Raw genomic sequence first — 20,634 nt, forward strand, 5'->3', positions numbered from 1 at the left:
ATATTACAAAAAATCAATTTTTGTGACTTCCCAAAGTTTTTTTTTTTTTTATAAAAAGAATTGTCATTACAAGATGTAGTTTCCATAAATCACTTTTAGTTACTTCGATTGAAAATTTACTAGTTCGTCAAGAAAATTGCTGAATGTGTCCTTTGAACAATCCTAAGTAAATTGGAGTATAACATATTTCTCAATCTTTCACATTGATTTGCAATTTCTCCGAGATGCAAGTTTTCGCTTTACAGTAATTAGTGATTTCGGTAAGTTGTTAATAATTTTTTCAATATCAAAGTAATTATTGTTGTTGCTAGTAAAGTTCCAAAGTATTTAAATAATTCCTCAATACTAGATGAAATTCAATTTTAGTAACTCTGGAAGACAACTTATTCAAAGTAAGATTTGAAAATTTCCAGTTAATCGGAATATCCTATCACGGTGCATGCTAAATAAACTGAGTTTACCGAACAGAAGTATCTTTTTTCCTTTGCTCTCTTTAATTGTTTCTGCTTATGTGAGAGATTACGTGTGGGTAAAATACCATGAAAATTTCAAGTCTTGGTCAATCCATAGCTCAAAAACTAGTTCTGCTCGGACAAGATTCAGACAAACATTTGGTCGGAGAATCCTTAATGGGATCTAGAGTATGTAATGTATATACGCCAAGTAGAACATTGAGATCAAGATGCAAACACGTGATTGTGTTTCAAAATACGAGTTTAGTTGATTGATTGACAATATTCAGTGAGGGCTCCCCAACTCCAAGTCTAATCAGGTACTTGAAAGTCCAAACCGCGAGCAAGTCAATATCTTGAAGATGATGGACTTTTTCTTGGTGTAACCGAGAGAGCGATAACCTATTCTGAATCCTTGAAGCTTGTTTTTCTCTTTTATAAATAATGGCATGAGCCACGCAGCTTAGCTGGATAAATAATCTTAGAATCTTAGTCAACTCTGAGACATCTATCCTACTAACTGTAATTGGAGGTTCATACAGACATGAACTGATCCAGTTGAACTTCCCATCTTATTAAAAAGTATACTAACCAGCTGCTACGTCACAATATTATACAGTGAAAACACTTCATATTCACATCACACTCGATGCGAAAAATTCAGCAGCTGCAGAATCAACTAATCAACACACCCAAAATCGAAGGCAGGTCTTAGAACTAAGGACTATGAAGGGAGTTTAATAAGCTGAATAATAAGACTCGGCAGAGGGCGGGGATCTTTCTGAATTAATCATATTAAGTCGGCCAAATTCTTCGGTTAAGTGGTGGGTCGAAGGCAATGAATTCCCAGATGGCGGTGGTGATTTGTATGTCCTCTCGGAATTGTTGGTTTGGTGGGATGGGGGTGATACTGTTGGGGGTGGAGGTGGTGATCTTGATGGCGCCTCGAAATCGTTGGTCCCTGGTTTCCTCGGGGGTGCTACTTTTGGGGGTGGAGGCGGCGATCTTGATGGCGCCTCAAGATCGTCGGTCCCTGGTTTCTGTGGGGGTGCTACTTTTGGAGGTGGAGGTGGTGATTTTGATGGTGCCCCAAAGTCGAGATCAGTAACCATTGATATGATCAAATCACCGTCTGAAGGAGGAGAGTTTAAGCATGTGATTTGGTGGGTCGGTGGAGCTACTTTTGGAGGTGGTGGTGGTGGCGAGTATGTCGCTCCCACAACTTCATCATATCTATAGTTATTTCTCCTCGTCGCCGTCGCCGCTGCCGTTGCAGGCATCTCTTTGCATGGCCTCATTACAGGCGGCGATGCCGCATGCCGCAGAGGCAGTGGCCTCAATGACCTTCCATAGTCTTCAACTGTCATTCTCAACCTCTCTGCAGTTCACACGCAATATAATTCTTCAGTTACCGGTTTCAGCTTTTCCAGTGAAAATCAAGACGGTTCATGGAAATCAAATGGGGTTTATTAGTGACCGAGCCGGCTTTTGATCTTCTTTCTTGTCAATCATATGTGAAAGATGAATTTTTTTTTTCCCGAAAAATTGCATGCAGCAAAAAGTCGTATGCTAATTCCAACTGAAATTACCATATCTTCAGCTAGACTGTGATCTTCTCATGCAATATAAATGCAAGAACTCCTACTAAAATGACAGCATCGTCCAAAAACATCAAACGCGAACTGTGTGGCAAGTGGAAAATCGCGTTGCAGCGAAATGGAGAAAGTCGGAAGAGCTACCTGCAAGTAGAAGAGGTCTAGCTCGAACTTGAGCAGCAGTGGCTAGAAGGAAGAGGAGGAGGAGAGTAGAGAGAGAGTGAGCAAAAGAATAACGAGAAGCCCTCATGATGGGAACCCTTACGTCCCAACGGGGTTGCTCTTGCTCCTCATTAATGATTCCCTTAGGGTTAACTCAAGCAGCTATATATAGAAACGAAAACGTTGATCTGGAGTAGGTAAATGTTGTCGTCAAAGCTGTGAAGCAACCATTTCCTCAGTTTTAAGAAAGTAGCCGCAGGACAGGAGACAACATCGTCTTCGATGGTCTTCTTCCCCGTTTTCTGCGGCGCGCCTACTGTGCATTGGTAATACAAATGACCTGTTCTCTGTGCATTGTCTTCCTCCTTTCACATCTTAGGGTTTCAGTTTTAAGCTCTTTCGAAAATGAAGAAGAGCACCCCGGATTGTCAAGGTCAGCACTTGTGGTTTCTTTGACTCGGTGTGGTTTGGTTTTCGGGGAGAGTCTTCTATTTGTCCGTGCTGATTTCCCCTTGGCATGCAGGAAGAAGAACGAGTTGGCGGAGTTGAAGTTAGGTACAGCACCACGTGTGAAACTAGCAGCCAGTCGTAGCAGCACGTGGTGCATTTCACTTGCGTCATCTTTTGGTCTTAAATTATAATCATTACGTACTGAAGTTTCTGTTCAATTTTGACAACATTAAATCACTATTACAGCGTAAAGAGCGAACCGATTTAGGGAGAAACCCATTATTGATTTATCGATATATCTCATTATCTGTACGTGATTTATAAGAAGCTTCACTAGCAGATTAATTACAACATGGAAAACATGGGTAGTATAAACATGTCAATTTGATACCAATTCAATCTTATACTTTCGTATGTGATTTATGAAAAGCTTCACTAGCAGAGTAATTGCTTGTTTTGTAAGCCAAACGCTTACACAATATTAATGTACTGTCATGCCACGCGTCATGTTTTTCAGATATAACCAATATTGATTTTTTCTATTGAGAATGCTAATATATATGGGTGGTACATAAGAATGGAATACTAAATGATACAGCGTGATCTGAACGAGTGAGTCCAACATCCTTTACTTCGAACCCACTTCTCAAAATACTTAAATTCGCATCAAGCAAACAATATATAGTCTAATCAACCTTCGAATACAATTTTTTCTTGCAAGTTGCATCAAGAACTCTCTCATAGACTAGAACAAGTACATATCCATCGTCTCCAAAGTGTCAGAAGGTCGAAAACAACAGAGCTCAGGGTTGATGAGGTCGACAGATAGCCAATGAATCTAGGACCAAATCTATCTACTCCTCCTTGGCCATTAAAGTGGGATTTATGGACCACAAAGTCACCTGATTAGCTAATAAATTAATTTTTTTCCCTCAATTATTTTTATCACGAACATTTGAAGCTTTCGTGTGATTATACTGATACATTTTGTGTTGGCATCTTCTCCCAGTTGCTCCTGGCTATACGCATCAGGACATGGATGTGAAGTCAGTCACTTGTTAATCACTCGGTAGGTATCTTACTTACATAGACACTACAATAAAGTAAGAACAAAGTGAAAGGAAAAAGAAGGAATAAAGAAAGAAAAAAGCGATAAAACCCTAGAGTTGACAAGGGTCCCGATTCTCACATCATGGCGAAAAAAATAATGTAAAGGTATACGGATATTCCGTCTCTAAGTTTTCTCTTCATCACATTTTATAAGGACGTTTTCACAATCATTAGGTTTCTCGAAATACAAAAATCACAACTTTTTTTTCTTGTAATGATTGATTATAGATCATCATAAGTTCGTATTAAAAATGCATGTCCCATCAAACTCTTCACTACCGGTCCATGTTATGTAAGTCTAGACAATTCGCTAGCTCGTTTGATTCTCGAAAAACAAATGATTTGAAAAATATTTTTCAAAATATAATCGATTGTATGGCTTGAAATAATTGGTTCATATAACATATTCTCATTATCAACAACAATTTATATCTAAATAATTTTGTGGAGAATATTTTACTTTCGTTCATTTTTTAAAGCAATTTAATCGATCATTTTGTAAAAAATGTCATCCATGTTAAAACGCATGTATAAGTTATGTTAAAGAAGTCTCACATCGAAAAATTAATATGATTTTGAGCAATTAATATATCATAATTAGCTCATAATTCATTGATTTGAACTTTTGAGCGAAGGTAACATGACTAATTGAGTTGTCAATGGAAGAAAATCAGAGAGGACAGAGTTTGCAAATTCATCTATTTGTGCATGGTGGCCGGTAGGGTTACTCCCGCTCAAGCTCCAGTGGAAAGTATACATCACCGGAAAGTCACTCAGGTCACCAACCTTTCCTTAATCACATGTCATAAATTAATAAATTCATTTTTTTGGTGAAAATTTAATAAGAATGTAGCGCATCCCAATGCTCGTACGGACAGCCTTCCCTTTTTTTTTCCCCTTCCTTATGCTTGCATGAGTTGCATATGCATTTTCGTGAGTGAGTAGGTTACCACTTGTGCATGCATCCGCGTGTTATGTGAAGCAAGAGACATAGGGTTTGTTCGGTAACAATTCTGCTCCCGAAAATAATTTCTGAGTAGAAATGATTTGATTTTTTCTAATTTTGTTATCGAGAATAGAGAAGTAGATTTTCTTCATCTTCTTCTTTATGTTCTCTAGCTACTTATCTGTACTCGGGAACAGAAAAATTAACAGCTGTTATGAAGCGGATTTGTGTTGTTTTTCTATTTTTGGGAGCAAAAGAACAAGAATTAGATAAACATGAGCATTACCAAACATACTCTTAAGGTTTACTTTCTTTCTTTAGCTTCTTTCAGCGAAAAGATATAACTTATTGACGAATTCATCACAAATTCAAATATTATCTAGATGTCCATATCCGCATATTCGAAAAAAAACGAACATTAGGTTCCTCCCATCAAATAAAACCAACATTTTGAGAGCCGCAGTTGCCTGAGCTATGTCGCCAAGCACATGAAATTTCTGTAAGAGACGCTTGAGGAAAGATGGTTTGCTCTAAAAGTTCAATAACAATTGATGAGAATAATTCGGCATCACCTTTTTCAAAATGGAAATTCAAAAGTATCTTAATCGAAAATTAGATAATTAGCAACGTTATTAAATGTCTTCTTGGGATGTGACACTAAACTCAAGTGCTTAGTTTACACAGTACTAATATAGATATTTCAAGTGAGAATTTCAAACTAGAACACTAAGGAGGATGTGTATGTCTGCAGTGATTTGATATTCGCATCTTCGATTTAGTAGCTCTGATACATGATGTCCTTTTGGCTAAGAGAATCGTTCAAAATTCGCTAGTGGTGCATAATTTTGCTTTTAGTAATGTTCGGTGTGCAAGAGATCTTTTAGGCATTTAACTCAATAAATCAGATCACAATTTTACCCTCATTGCAGTCGAATGACAGCCATGCTTTCATGATCAATCTTCGGTTGCTAAATCAATTACTTAAGACATATTCCCGAAAAATCATTACCGCAATTTATATGTTGGACTCTAAGCGATCGACCTATAACACATCACTTATATGCACACACGATACATATGCTCGACTCTGACTTCGTTCAATTTCATTTGAGACTCGTAAAATCGAGTGGTCGTAAGAAACCGGCTCAAATAAAATCGATGCGCCTTATGCAAGGGGCACCCAATCTTGAGACTTGCGGATGCAAGCAAGAACGTTTGCTGGCTTGTGGAGTGGGACCTAACCAACCATATGATGTCCTAATGGAGTCGAGTCAACTGCCGTACAAAAATTGTGTAGCATGGATTCTCGTATTCAACCTTGTACGGCGCATGTGGTACTGAGATTCATTCAGAACGTGGATGCCTCAGTTCCCAAAAAGTTGCTCCCATGTTGGCCACGTGAACGTGTCTTTTCCTCGTTGGGCCATAAATATCGTAGGAACACCAGTCAAATCAGGAGTGAAACCTTGAATTATGACACCAAGAGATGTAGAAAATGGAGTCTTTCTAGGTCATGAATGTGGACTATTGTGTGGTCTCACCTTTAAAAAAAGAAAAGAAAAATGCAAGTATTTGTCGGACAGTATTGGTAAGTTTTAAAATATAGTTGCAAAAAAAAAAAAAAGGTTACTGACAAACTGATTTTTGGGGAACTCGTTGATAACTTACTAATGCCTATATGAAATTACTAACCTCTTTTTTGTCGACGCCTCAAATTTACCGGCTCCCGTATAAATTTAGCGTTGGGTGACTCATGATATTTTTAGATAAAATGACCAGTTACTTTTTGGGTTATTAACTTCCGTTTGAGTTATTTACCAACGTTGTTTTTACCTTTTTTATTTACCAACTTTTGTTTATTTTATCGACTCGTATTTGTCTCTATGACACATGTCACAAATTTATCAACTCTTATATAAAAATAGTCATCTTTATTTGTGCGACTTACCATTTTCTTCTTTTAGCAACTAGTTTTTGTTTGTCAAGTCTCATTTGTATTGCTTGGCAATTTTACAAATTTTTTTTTTTTTTTGAAGTTTACCAAATTTTCTATTATCAACTTTTATATGTCTCACTTACCAACTTGTTACATTCACCAACTCTTTTTAAGATTACCAATTTTTGTTTGCCTTACAAACCGACAGGTTTTGCATTACCACCTCGCCACTTGAATTAGTTATTGTGAATTTTTTTTACGTATTTTCAACTTCTCTTATTTCTGACAGAATTTGTTTTTCCTTTTCATTGACAATCTTTCTTTAACCCTTCTTACTGAGGCCTTATAAATGAAGTAACATGCATAGAAGAATCGCTAATGGGACATCTTGTCAAGCAATGTGACTTTGTTACTTTTACCAATTTCGCAGATGGTAACATGCATAGAAGAATCGCTAATGGGACATCTTGTCGACGACATGCATGCTTCTCTTCTTCTGCATCCTTTGCCTCCACAGGGGAGCTCTGCTGTATGCGGGCACGGAGAAAGGAAAGAACATCTGCCTAATGCCTTCAGCTTTGAGTATGGGAAAGATGATGCCTGATGCGCCCCAATAATTTTGTTGCAAGCAACCAGAAACAGAAAAAATGAGAATCCTGACATGATTTGTTGAGAAAACTCTTACTCAAGTCTAAACATGGATTACTGTATAACTCACTGAAATCAATCTTGCCCCGGTATAAATGCGGTCCGGGGAAGGAAAAGGCAGCGCCAAAAGCCATATGCAGCCACAGCAAAGAAGTGGAGAACCAAGCTCAGCGGGCGAGGATTGAGACCAGAAGTAGCGCAATCGGTCCCAGCGAGCGAACATACTCCTCCAAGGCTCAGATAGTCGAAACATGCTTGGCGCATTTCCTTTCTTGCTGGATCAAGAGATCCACAGAAGACCTTGTATAGGGCGCCTGCTAGTGTATTTATCGTTGATGCAACGGGCTGCAAAAACAAAATGCTTCAAGGTTGATACAAATCCTTCCATGCCGCCGCAAAGGTGGATAGAAATTTTGCTTAAATTTGAGTCATTAGAGACCAAAACAATCGGAAAAAACTATTTTTACCACATATCTTTTATCCTAAAAGGCCTGCTGCTCATTGCTCACCTTTCGAATTGCATAGAAAGATTCAAGATATCGACACAGGGTTGATGAATCATCGAAATCGCTTAAAGGTCCGAGTAGATCTCGTAGAACAACCACGTCTGATAAAGCCACGGTCGTTCCTCCACCGGTTAAAGGATGACGCGTGTTAAATGCGTCTCCCAACAGACGCGCCCCAGGAGCGGGACAAGGATCGGCCGGCATGCTTCTGTTGGCCATCGGTTTTACATTCCCCGTGTCAATTGCAGTCATGAAGGAATCGTGCAGCTCAGGAGGCACCTGAAGAACAAGATCCCTTTGCTTATTCCACAAATGCATATAGGATCGAGTGCTCAGAGACCATAGGAAGAAAAGTTGCTAACTCAATTGCTGATCAGGTCCAGATCTCAGTAATTGCCATTGAAATATGCTAGTGATCAGCAAGTACCTGTGGCGCCACAACAGTCTTCAAATACTGCGCCAATTCACCATTTGCGATGGAAGGCACCATTTGGCCAGGTACATCAACCAAACAGCGAACCTCGTGACTACTTATAGGATAAAACAGGATGGGCGAAGGGTCAGTCAGACCGACATGCCCGTGATTTTCGAATGGAAGTCGACAGTTCTCTAGGACTAAACCAACAAAACACGAAGGCGCATCTACCTGCACGAAGACAACACTATTTTCAGGGGACTAACCAGCAAGTCGGCATATCCATGACATTCATTTTCGTGAAAAGGAAAAGTCATCCTTGAGAGATCAACCAAATTTCCTGACCTTAGGATTACAAAGTGACCGTCGGAGATTCGAGTAACAACCGTCACGCACAACCGTTAGGGAAGAATACGCAGTCGATTCTTCACCAGTCTTTGTCCTATAATTCACCTCTTTGACCATCCCATTTTCCTCCAGCAGAGATGTCACCGTACCTTGTTCTAGTCTCACACTGCAATGGAGACTGAACGATCAGACACTTGCCTGAGACAAGAAAACCTCCAATTCCAATGCCAAAGGAAAATAAAAGCAGCCATTTGTGATGATCACACATGACAGATATTTTGAACACGAGGAACATCAAATGGAATGCAATAACGCAGACTGAATGAATTGACGATTGAAAAGTAGGTACTTTGTTAAGGACCATGTTTTCTCCCTCAATCTCTGGATAAATCTTCCATGGTGGAAGCTTCTTCTGGCAACATCCGTGCAAAAATTCTCCAAGGGATATGGAATTCTCGTCTTCTTTCCGTCCTTGAAAAGAGCGTACCCGAAAACTTGTTGTGCATCAATGTCCTTTACACAATCTGGAGCGAAACATCCGTATTGGACATCATTGGAAAGTAAATATGAGAAGTTTAATAGTTACTTTGTGAGGGTGCTTTAAATTTTCGGCTTACCCTCTAGACCCAACTCCACTAATTTCAAATAGACTCCAGGTTGAAGAAGTTCGCCGGCAATCCTGTCTGGTTCAGACAGGTCTCTTTCGATCACACGAACCTGACGCCCATCCTGTAACCAGTAGCAAAGGTCATTAATGGAGTTGGAAATGCAGGAAATGTGTCTGTATATCAAATTGCCATTGCCATTCATGTTTTCCGAATTTTGCCTAATGAGACAGTTTGTGAAAATTGACATCTAACTCTGTTCATATAACATATTTTTACTACAAACTGTGTGATTTAGATGTGTATCATATCTGGTCACCAAGAAACGAACTCCTGATCTTCATCATTTGGAATTTTTTGGTTATCCTTTGTTAGAGTATTACCTTGCCAAGAGCATAAGCAAGAGCAGAACCAACCACCCCGGCACCAACAATAATGACATCGTCCCTCGCAGCAACGTCCCGATGTCCTTCTCCATTCCCATGTTTCCTAAACCCAATCGAGCGGACTTTGCTTCGCCTCTTTCTTCCCCACATTCGCAACGACAAACTGCATCCTAGTACCAAAAGAGCTACAATTGTTCCACCTATGTACTGTTACTCCATCTGGGGATTAATCAAGATCAAGGAAGATTTCTACTTTCTACCGCGGAAAGGACACAGTTCTGAGTTCAGTTTGTCTCTCAATCGAAGTTGGCGCCTTTTATAGGGGCACGTACAGCAGGAAATGGTTTGGCTTTGGGATATTCTTGTCATCAAGTTGTTCATTCACCTAACCACTCAATATTATTCTATAGGGGCACTCACCCAATACCAGCATATATTACAGATAGATTAGGCCTTCTTCTATTCCCCATTTAAGATCACATATGTATCATTATTTCATAACTGTCATACGGTGCTCACTTTGGTGCAAAGACTTTTCACCGAATCACTTAAATGTCTCCGACGACAAATTCCGGCCAAAAGTTCTATGCGGCTTTTTTAATTGAGCAACAATTCATATGAGAATATTTTTATTAAAAAACAAGTCCAATGTGAACTATGATAGGGCTGGACTCTCGATAAACGATGCCGTATTATAAATTTTGAATGTTATTCGTCCGTTTTCTTCATGGAGTTCAATAGAAGCTGGATATGACTTCGATTCCTTCCTGATTTGTCTTCTATTCTCTCTTTCGTTTTGTATTTTTTTCCGTTCTCTTGCTGTCTGCCAAATTCCACTGCCATTGGTTGCGCCGTGGAAGAGGAAATTGAGTTTGCAAGGAAGCTCTAGTCGAACCGCCATCGCCATGGCTGCAGATCTGAAGATGGACTAGCAATGGGGTTCCTCCTGTTCTGGAGATGGAGCTCTTGATGGCCGTGGAGTCGAGAATCGATGGGGTAAAATTGGCGATCCGAGAGCTCGCAAGCCCATATTAGGCTTTGACTAAAGTGAGGACCTTCATTACCTTCCTCATCTTCATCGGCACCTCATCATCTTCCACCTTTTCTTCTTATTTGATTGTTTGCAATTTGAAGGGGGAAAAAAAAAACCTAGTTCGACCTAATTTAGGGTTCGAATTTAGGGCAAAGATGTAGACGACGTCATTTAGGGCTATTATTATTGACTAGGACTGCCGGCGAGCCGTGTTTTGATCAAGAAAATTGATAAAATATTGTTCCGCCCGATTTCCAGCAACCCAAATTAGAGCTGGCACTTAAGTGATCGTTTTTTTTTTAAGTGGCACTTAAGTGATCCTATCAAATGTTTTGATACCAAAATAAGCGTCGTATGAAAGTTATAGCACTTGTAGTGTCATTTTTCTTACTAATCCTTGTACTACTTGACTAAGTCTCTCCGTCAGTCCTAAATCTGTCTCACAAGATATTTTCTCTGTAAAAGATTATCTAATTCTCCTTCTACCTTATTTGATTGTTTTTTCCCTTGACGAAAAATTCAAAAGGACTCCACATTCAGAACGAGAGTTTCTTGTAAAAAATACGTTGGTTTTTTGCACAGTGGAAAGGAACTATTTGATGGCAACTTGGAGCACTCATAAGGGTGTTTAGTTCTAGTCGAATGTAAAGTAATGGACTTTGCACGAGGTTGAGAAGGTTCTGTCCTGATGCAGTGGTGTCATTGGGATGGTTACAAACAACATCTAGCATATGCATCGATCTATCTCTAACGTGGTTGTAAAACAACTTAATGTAAAATCTAAGTTGAGTCGAATCCAGCCCGGTCGAAAGCTAGGCCCATTCGAGAACTTGGGCCAGTTTAACCAGCCCATCTCAGCCCAGCCCATCATGCATGCTTGCTTGGAGCCGAAACAACGGCATGGCACTCTCTCGAACACTCTCGTCCCCGCTTCGCTGTCATCTCTCTCGACCCCTCTCCTCTCGTTGTCAATTCCACAGTCAAAAGGCGCTCTTCTTCTCCACCACTCCCCGGTCGTCTCTCTCACCATCTCCATTTCTCCATAACCTTCCCTCCTTCGCTTTATCTTCTTCTATATATACACACCCTTCATCGTTCCTCTCCCAGCAAGCACGAAAGCAAGAAACCTCATCATTGCAAATTACTACACCCTCTGTCTCTGCAAGCAATCACCCACCAAGCAAGCAAGGCTCTGTTTCATCTCCAACAATGGCCGCCTCCAAAGCCATAGGCATCGACCTCGGCACCACCTACAGCTGTGTCGGCGTCTGGCAGAACGATCGCGTCGAGATCATCGCCAATGACCAGGGCAACCGCACCACCCCCTCCTACGTCGCCTTCACCGACACCGAGCGTCTCATCGGCGACGCCGCCAAGAACCAGGTCGCCATGAACCCCCACAACACCGTCTTCGACGCCAAGCGCCTCATCGGTCGCCGCTACTCTGACCCCGCCGTCCAGTCCGACATGAAGCACTGGCCCTTCCGCGTCGTCCCCGGAGCAGGCGACAAGCCCATGATCGTCGTCACCTACAAGGGCGAGGAGAAGCAGTTCGCCCCCGAGGAGATTTCCTCCATGGTGCTCACCAAGATGAAGGAGATCGCCGAGGCTTTCTTGGGTCACCCCATCAAGAACGCCGTCATCACCGTCCCCGCCTACTTCAACGACTCTCAGAGGCAGGCCACCAAGGACGCAGGTGCGATCGCGGGCCTCAACGTGCTGAGGATCATCAACGAGCCCACGGCCGCTGCCATCGCCTACGGACTCGACAAGAAAGCCGGGGGAGGGGCGAGAAGAACGTGCTCATCTTTGATTTGGGCGGCGGCACGTTTGACGTCTCTCTGCTGACGATCGAAGAAGGCATCTTCGAAGTGAAGGCCACAGCCGGCGACACGCACCTGGGCGGCGAGGACTTCGACAACAGATTGGTGAACCACTTTGTGCAGGAGTTCAAGAGGAAGCACAAGAAGGACATCAGCGGGAATGCGAGGGCCCTGCGGCGGCTCCGGACAGCCTGCGAGCGTGCGAAGCGGACGCTGTCCTCCACCACGCAGACCACCATCGAGATCGACTCCCTTTACGAGGGGACCGACTTCTACGCGACCATCACAAGGGCCCGGTTCGAGGAGCTCAACATGGACCTGTTCAGGAAGTGCATGGAGCCCGTCGAGAAGTGCCTGAGGGACGCCAAGATCGACAAGAGCCAGGTCCACGATGTCGTCCTCGTCGGCGGGTCAACCAGGATCCCGAAAGTCCAGCAATTGCTGCAGGATTTCTTCAATGGGAAGGAATTGTGCAAGAGCATCAATCCTGACGAGGCCGTCGCCTATGGAGCTGCAGTTCAGGCCGCAATCCTGAGCGGCGAGGGCAATGAGAAAGTCCAGGACTTGCTGCTCCTCGACGTCACCCCGCTGAGCCTCGGGATCGAGACCGCAGGTGGGGTCATGACGGTGCTGATCCCGAGGAACACCACGATCCCGACCAAGAAGGAGCAGGTGTTCTCGACATACTCAGACAATCAGACCAGCGTGCTGATCCAAGTATACGAAGGCGAGAGGGCCAGGACTAAGGACAACAACCTCTTGGGCACGTTCGAACTCAAGGGCATTCCACCGGCGCCGAGAGGCGTGCCGCAGATCAATGTGTGCTTCGACATCGACGCAAATGGGATCCTCAATGTATCAGCAGAGGATAAGACCGCGGGAGTGAAGAACCAGATCACGATCACCAACGACAAAGGGCGATTGAGCAAGGAAGACATTGAGAGGATGGTGCAGGAGGCAGAGAAGTACAAATCAGAGGACGAGCAGGTGAAGAAGAAGGTGGAAGCCAAGAATGCGCTCGAGAATTATGCGTACAACATGAGGAACACGGTGAAGGACGACAAGTTCGCCGGGAAGCTAGACCCGGAAGACAAGCAGAAGATCGAGAAGGCGATCGAGGAGGCAATCGAGTGGCTGGACCGGAACCAGCTGGCCGAGGTGGATGAGCTGGAGGATAAATTGAAGGATCTAGAGGGGCTGTGCAATCCGATCATAGCCAAGATGTACCAGGGCGGACCCGGTGGCGGCGATGTGCCGATGGGTGGTGCCGACATGCCTGGTGGTGGTTTCAGCAAGCCCGGATCAGGAGGCAGCGGTGGCGGTGCTGGCCCAAAGATCGAAGAGGTTGATTGAGCATTTGTCTAGAGATTGGCGCTCTGTTTTTCCAAGGGTTGCTTTGCTGCTATTTGCTCTGTTTTGGGCTTTTGGCACCTTGGTACATACATATTACTAGGAATGGTTTCATGTGACATGTCAGAAATGATGGGAGTCCGGTGTGATCTATACTAGAAGTCTTCCTTTCTTTTCTTTTCTTTTTTTTATGTTGTTGTGCTTTGATGTAATTTAAGTTTTACCTTGAATGAATAAAGTTGTCTTGGACCCTAATTTCCAAGAGGTTACTATGTCCCTCCTTTACAAGAAAGGTCTGATCAGTTGCTTGTTGAGAATTTGCCATGAGAGTATGATATCCGCAAATCAGTTTGCGAGTTTCTCTTTACTTAGCCAATTCCAAGTTCTTGTTTTCACCTGATTACTTGGTTCGCCGCTCTAACCATACGGGGCGGTATCATCTGCCGTGGAAAGACTTCAGCCTGTCGTGTGGTCCAACCCATGGGCGGAGTTGCCCTCATCCCCCCGACCCCCATTGCTCAGTGCTCTCTGCTGCTGGGCTGGGCTGGGCTGGGCTGGGCTGGGCTGGGCTTCTATAAGAGAATGAAAGGCTCTCAATATAAGGGCACGTGAAGATCTCATCGGAGTTCGTTTTCTGCCGCCACTGGCCGGCTGTTGGGGAAAGACAGCGCGGCCTTCTTTTGGGTGAGGGCAGTGGGGGTCAAACAAGTTCTTGCTGCAGAGTGGGGGCTACAAGCACCCGGCCCCAATTGGAATGGACCATATCAGTTTCTGGGGAGTTAAGATTCAAAAGAGGCTTCTTAGGCAGACGGGCCAAGGCCCAACCCGATCCAGCTGCGAGCCAGCACACCCTTCAAATTATTTGCCTTATGTTAGGCTGAAACCAAAGCATCCTTTTAGAAGATGTTGGCGTGATCTCAAACCTATACCTTTACTTGTTCCATTAGCCTTCCCAACGACTTAGGCCCTATTTGATTCAATATTGGAAATGAGCATTGGGGCTCCAAAGTCCCTTGGTCAAATACAAATGGTGTTTGGTTCATTTTTCGACTCACTTTGAAGAAATATAATTACATATCAAATGCTCAATAAAGTTCTTTAGCCCAAATCTTTGAGCTAAAGAACTTTTATGAAATGCAACTAATTTTTTTCTTTTAAATCTTGTCACCTTAGTTTACCGCCACCCGTCGCCACTGTCGCCTCCCATTGCCGCCGCTCATCACCGCCGCCGCCACGGACCACCACCACCACCACCGCTTGCCAATAGTCGCCCACCACCGATTGCCACCCGCCATTACCGCCGCCATCCGCCACTACCGATCGCCACCGACCACCGCTAACCGTAGTTTTTTTTTTCAAAAAGTAAAAATACTTTACAAAGCTCATTTTTCATCAAACGGCATTTACGTCAAAGTTGTTTTCCAATATGTTTTTAAAATACAATTTACCAAGCACTACTTGCATTTTGAAAAAGGCCTTTAGCACATTTTCTCAAAATCCCTTGGCCAAACGTTGAACCAAACAAGCCCTTAATCCAGTTGAGGTGCGGAATAGGAATTTCATGTTTACTATATTTCAATTTAGATTTAGAGAAATAGAGTGACGATTTTGATTGTCGTGCAAAAATGCAAGGACCACCCACCGACGATATCGACCATCGATTCAATGCTACTCATGAAAATATTTCCCTCCACACTATCACTCTCCTGTACAGTTTCGAATTGATCATGCCGGGTCGCGTGTCCTTAAGCATACAACATGATTAAGTTCCACAAAGCTGATCATTCCCATGAATCTTGTAGACAGAGCAGACAGAGGAAAATGGAAAAGGCTTATCAAGAAATCCATCCAAGGCCGTGAACCGTGAAGATGTCATTAGAATTTACTCACCTAATTCTCCATAACAAATCTCCAATTAGGAGATAACCTGCGTTCAGACATCATCAAAAGTAATGTCTTTCTGGCTATAATTGTACTCTTGATCAACTCCACCCCTATGCTCCCCCTGATTTCCGTATATAAACAGGGCATGCACAAGAGGGAAAAGTGATCAGAGGTGCTGAAAGAATCAATCAAACCGGAAGAGACGGCACATACAAGAACCAACCGAAGAGGCTGAGGTAAAATTAGAGGTGGCCAAATGGACCCGTGGGCTCGGAACCGGCCCGTTGACCGGGCCCCCGGTTCCAACCCGGTTTAAAAAAAAAAAAAAAGTATGTTAGGTGAAAAGGAAACCGGACGAACCGGCGGTTCCAAACCGGAACCGAACCCCCCCCCCGGGCCCGTTCCACCCTTTGGCCGTTCGCCGAACCGCTTTCGAACGCCATCCTAGGTAAAATGATACTAAAATTGGTTCAAGCGTTCTTAAATGTGCAATTTTTGCAACAAAAATAGCTTGTCTTACAGGAACATTTGTACTCACATAAAAGGAACATCAAGATTGCATTGTTAAGGTATTAGGAAACAAACACAATTTTTAGGGTGGAGAAAAAATTTCGATGCACTTGATCCGATCAGCTACAATTCATCTGACCTGAAAGGTTCTCTCGAACCCTCGTTAAATTTCATACAACAGCTTCTCGAACACCTTCATATGCTCGGTTTGCAGGGAGATGGCCACTGACATGCTCCCATCATTGCTGGGACTTGGCAATATGAACGATAATCCTTCATATGGAATTCCACCGGGCCCCATAAATATAGGCCTGCCCCAGCCGAAATCGGCGTCATGGATCGGGAGCCTAACCCAACTGGTTATGCCGAGATTTGGACACCTAAATGTATGGGCCCCCCGAACAAGCACCGATAGATCGGGTTGGAGCTCTAGGTAATCCAGGGCAGATCTGAGATAGTCATTGTCCATGCGAACCAAAGCATCGTGGATCTGGCTTGCCGCATACCATGTTGGTTTGGATCGGAGGTCACCTGCAACAGCGAGTGGCGTTGCAGTGAAGATCACATTGCCAAAGTAACCGTGCGGAAGAGGTGGATTCAATCTGGATCGTCCATCAGTAGCAATATACAATTTACTTTCTTGATCATCAGGGAGCTCACGTGCCTTGCATGCACATCTCCAAACATGACCTGCCAACATCTCATAAGAGCTATAGTTGACAGTGTTGCCATCTTCCTTTGACTTGCCTTTGAGCTTGACAAGCTGCTCCCTGGTCATTTTGAAGATGGAGACAGCTGTGCTCTCGGCACCGGATTTAGTAGTTTGCGGTGGCGGTGCTTTAAGGGCAGGTGGAGGCTGATATTCAATGTGCTTAAATTGAGGCTGTGGCGGATCACGAGCACGCAATAGGGTGCGGTCAATGAAGGGTGGGGTCGCCAGGTCAAGACCACGAGCCATGTCTGACCATGTGTTAACAAAGTGAAGGCCAGAAAATCCATCTGCTACATGGTGTTGCATGCCAACACCAAGTGAAACTCCACCGCACTTGAAGTACGTTACCTGTGTAAATTTTCAAGATAATTCTGATATAAGAAAATTCTTATGGGGTGCTTTGTGAGTCAAGCAATTCAATCTGCAATAGTCGCTTCTTCCAAATTTTCAGTCTCCTGAAGATGAAATTTCATATAATAAACCAAGTATGAAGCACAGGCTATTATTACGAGTGGTTGGTCTTTTATGCATGCGGTATGTACTTGTAAGCGAGCATCAAGCCTAAGGGATGGCTTAAAAGGTATTTTTGAGATTTTCTATAGGCAAAGATAGGTCGATGAAGAGATGAAATGCAGATAGCAGGCAAACAAAAACAAAGAATATTATAATACCTACACACGAACTTGACACGAGAGCAAAAAGTTTTCCCAAGTGAAAAACTGCAATGACATATCATTAAGTTTGCTGCGATTCGCATCACATTCGCAAACCATAGCAGTTACCAGATTAACAAGCTCTTGGTGTGAAAATTCTATTTCAGGCAATTGACCGTAGAAGGTAAGATGCTGGGAGCAAATTAACTGTACTAAGATGCCAGGATACCGTCTTCTCAAGTAACATATGTGGAGCGTCTTGTTTTACTAGTTAGACCTAAGTAAACCAATATATGATAAAATTGGTCCTAGAGTTCATTCGTACAAGAGCATCATTTCTAATAGATACAATGCGGAAGTAGCCATACTAGGACAATTACTCTCGATGAATTGGTAATGACATGACCCCTACACAGAATGGTGACCAACTAGTTCATAGGTCATAGCTGTCATTGCGGTAAATAAGCACCACAAAGCTCACATCTCCAGCAGGATATTTCATTCAGTGCATCATATTTTAACTTGGGTAAACCAGGTTATTTTATACAGTACAGAAGAATTGTACTAACTTAGGTAGATGGACGATCTTCACCTTTGTGAATTTATTGGAACTGGAACTGTTGCTTTCGGGGCAGGCAGAACAGTCTGCGATCCAACTTCTTTTGCCCTTAGTCTAAGATTTCTATGCATTTGACTTCTTTCAGTCATTTTCTACCTGTTTTTGGTCGAAATTTGTTTTCTACTTGGACCACTTGTTTTTGTGGAACAATTGAACAGTCCAAATCGGTAACTAACTTAGCCTCCAATCTATTAATGCAAAACCAATAAAGGAGCGACGTTTCAATGGATCCTTTACACGCATTTACTTGCGATAGCTGTCTCGTCACATGGCCATGGCTCAAGCAATAAGAACCACCAAAGACTTCTCCCGGGCCACAGGGTAATCATGAGAGAACTGACTTACTTCAGCTGATATTTCCTTAAGATCCTGAGGAAACTAGAATGAAACTCATCCTTCAATTTTTCCCCTCCGATGGAGCTCTAGTTCACTGATGATCCCTAGAGATGCTATTGAGATATAAAGGAACTTTGCGATATAATTTGATTTCTCACCCCTTCTCAAGTCTTCCTTTCCTAATGACAAAAACATGCTTGGATAATACGTACAGATGGACCAACCACATAATTACAATACATCTCCACAACTATAATATCAGCATTTATTACGAGTTTTACGCATCAACCAACAAGTGCTATCAATGCAAGTGAGAACCATGCAAAGGCTTTTTCTACGTTCCAATCCACCACTAGGTAGTCGGGATCTTCAGTTATAACCTTTTCCCAAAACTGTAAGTTGGATCAATAGTTCCATTGCTCTTTCATAGATATTTCAGAAAGTTAGATGAGAATTATGTATCGCTTCCCTACAAATCAATTTGATCGAATATCCAAATCAGACCTACCAATGGCTGCGGCTACAGATTATCAGACATCAGAAAAGGGGGAACACAATCTTGAGACGACAATATAACCAAGACAACATTCAGGAAAAGGACAATACCTGCAATACCAAAAGAGGATAAGAGGAAAGCCCTGCCGAATAGTCTACAGCTGGAATCAGCTTCCGAAGCTCCAATGTCGGGGCAAAATCGCCAAAATCATCGACAGCGGAGTTCGTTTCAGCTTCCACGAACAGCACACCTTCAGCATTGCAGTTGATCTCAATGCGACCATCCTCATCACGCCTCAACCGCCCAGCCATGGGATAGAAAGGCACAAGGGCCTTGCCGAGTCCTTCCTTGAGCACTTTGGGATCGAAGAAGCCAGGGGAACCGTTCGGCCTATAGAAGTAGACGCTAGGGGTGTGCATGCTGGGCACCACCAAGTCCACATTGGAATTCCACAGGGCGTGCATCGGTGTCTCCCCGGCCGGGCACACCAACGCCGACTCTCTCACGCTGACAATCATAATGAACCAGACTGATGGTTTCCCTAGTATTGATCGGCTGTCCTGCGAATTCCCAAAGGAGAAAGCTCAGCCAAAAAACTCCGACTTTATTACAGCTCAATTGAAGTGGACACAGCTTGTCCTAAAGTCAAATCTATTCAACATTTAATGCAACTAGCTCGCCCATCTCCCTCGATATCTACTCGTGATTAAGGCCCTTCTTTTTTTTCTTTTTTTTTTTTTTGCAGGTGAAGCTAACCTGAGCAAGTAGCTGGTTCCCCCTCAAAAGTCAGCAACATATCCATTTGCGGGCCACTATTTCCCCAGTCGTTGATGCTAATAGCTTAATAAATCGTTACATCGTCATCAATGCATTAGGCTCTAGTCAAGCAGTCCCGCCACCTTCTCCCCCCCTCCCCAAAGGACAAAAAAAAAAAAAAGGTTCTTGATAACCATTGAGCAGAATCTGCTCACGCAAAGCTCGAAGATCGCATGGGGGGTGCGTCTCCAAGTAACGTGCAATCACCGAGTAAAATAAGGCGAAAAGCGAGGACAGAGGATGACCCAGAGAGCAGCATTACCTGCGAACGCCGCGAGCTCTAAGGATACGAGGAAGGACGGAGAAAATGCGCGCCGCGGGGCCGATGGGTAATGGGCGGAGATCACCAGAAGAAACGAAGAATGGAGAGGAAGACGGAGATGGTTGTTGATTTGGTGAGAGTATGTTGCAGAGAGAGAGAGATAGAGAGGGAGAAGGAGAGGGAGAGGGAGAGAGTAGCGATGTCTGGTCTGAGTAAATATATAAACTAAACGGAGGAGGAGGTGGAGGAGAGCCCAATCGAATTTGGGGCGCCTCACTGTGACGCTCACCTACCGCGCCTACTGACGTTGACCACTGCCCAGCTGCCACGTCATCTTCCCGTTCTTGGCCTGGCGCGCCTCTTCCCCACTCTTCCTTTGTTTTTCTTTTTGAACTAAAGGAGGCTTTAAGACTACTAATAATTGTTGTTTTAATACGTTCAATATACAAAATTATGAAAGTATTTACGTTAATCGCATCTGGGCAGACTTTTTCTTTTTATTTTTTTTATTTAATCTACATTTTGCGACAGACCCATTTTTTTATTTTTTTTATTTGAAACACTTGAATTTTTTATTATAT

The 20,634-nt window shown here is 43.1% G+C and overlaps 2 protein-coding genes, 1 long non-coding RNA gene and 2 pseudogenes across 3 annotated transcripts; 2 read left to right on the top strand and 3 right to left on the bottom strand.

Annotated features, from left to right (window-relative positions):
* Positions 1–1,010: 1,010 nt before the first annotated feature.
* On the bottom strand, positions 1,011–2,328 carry LOC115755850 (proline-rich receptor-like protein kinase PERK9). Its single transcript, XM_030695410.2, has 2 exons — positions 2,192–2,328; positions 1,011–1,830 (listed from the first exon to the last, which is right to left on the bottom strand). Exons 1-2 carry the CDS (start codon positions 2,295–2,297, stop codon positions 1,190–1,192), a joined length of 747 nt encoding a protein of 248 aa, XP_030551270.2. The 5' UTR covers positions 2,298–2,328; the 3' UTR covers positions 1,011–1,189.
* Positions 2,329–7,048: 4,720 nt separating this feature from the next.
* LOC115755846 lies at positions 7,049–9,828 on the bottom strand (annotated as a pseudogene).
* Positions 9,829–11,583: 1,755 nt separating this feature from the next.
* On the top strand, positions 11,584–13,934 carry LOC115755845 (annotated as a pseudogene).
* A 1,817-nt stretch (positions 13,935–15,751) lies between these two features.
* LOC125316137 lies at positions 15,752–16,251 on the top strand. Its single transcript, XR_007199457.1, has 2 exons — positions 15,752–15,885; positions 16,098–16,251. It is a non-coding gene; the product is annotated as an uncharacterized LOC125316137 (long non-coding RNA).
* LOC115755848 (shikimate O-hydroxycinnamoyltransferase-like) lies at positions 16,189–20,249 on the bottom strand. The gene is made up of 3 exons (XM_030695408.2): positions 20,054–20,249; positions 19,086–19,535; positions 16,189–17,219 (listed from the first exon to the last, which is right to left on the bottom strand). The coding sequence occupies exons 2-3, from the start codon at positions 19,491–19,493 to the stop codon at positions 16,323–16,325; spliced, it is 1,305 nt and encodes a 434-aa protein (XP_030551268.1). The 5' UTR covers positions 19,494–19,535; positions 20,054–20,249; the 3' UTR covers positions 16,189–16,322.
* Between the last annotated feature and the right edge of the window lie 385 nt (positions 20,250–20,634).

The sequence above is a fragment of the Rhodamnia argentea genome, chromosome 8 (genome assembly GCF_020921035.1).
Source record: "Rhodamnia argentea isolate NSW1041297 chromosome 8, ASM2092103v1, whole genome shotgun sequence".
NCBI lineage: Eukaryota > Viridiplantae > Streptophyta > Magnoliopsida > Myrtales > Myrtaceae > Rhodamnia > Rhodamnia argentea.

Excerpts from the sequence above, each read along its gene's own strand:
- LOC115755850 (XM_030695410.2), bottom strand. The coding sequence starts at position 2,297 with ATGAGGGCTTCTCGTTATTCTTTTGCTCACTCTCTCTCTACTCTCCTC. Across the intron at positions 1,831-2,191 it reads TAGACCTCTTCTACTTGCAG|AGAGGTTGAGAATGACAGTT; the intron begins GTAGCTCTTCCG and ends TGTGAACTGCAG.
- LOC115755848 (XM_030695408.2), bottom strand. The coding sequence starts at position 19,493 with ATGATTGTCAGCGTGAGAGAGTCGGCGTTGGTGTGCCCGGCCGGGGAG. Across the intron at positions 17,220-19,085 it reads ATCCTCTTTTGGTATTGCAG|GTAACGTACTTCAAGTGCGG; the intron begins GTATTGTCCTTT and ends AAATTTACACAG.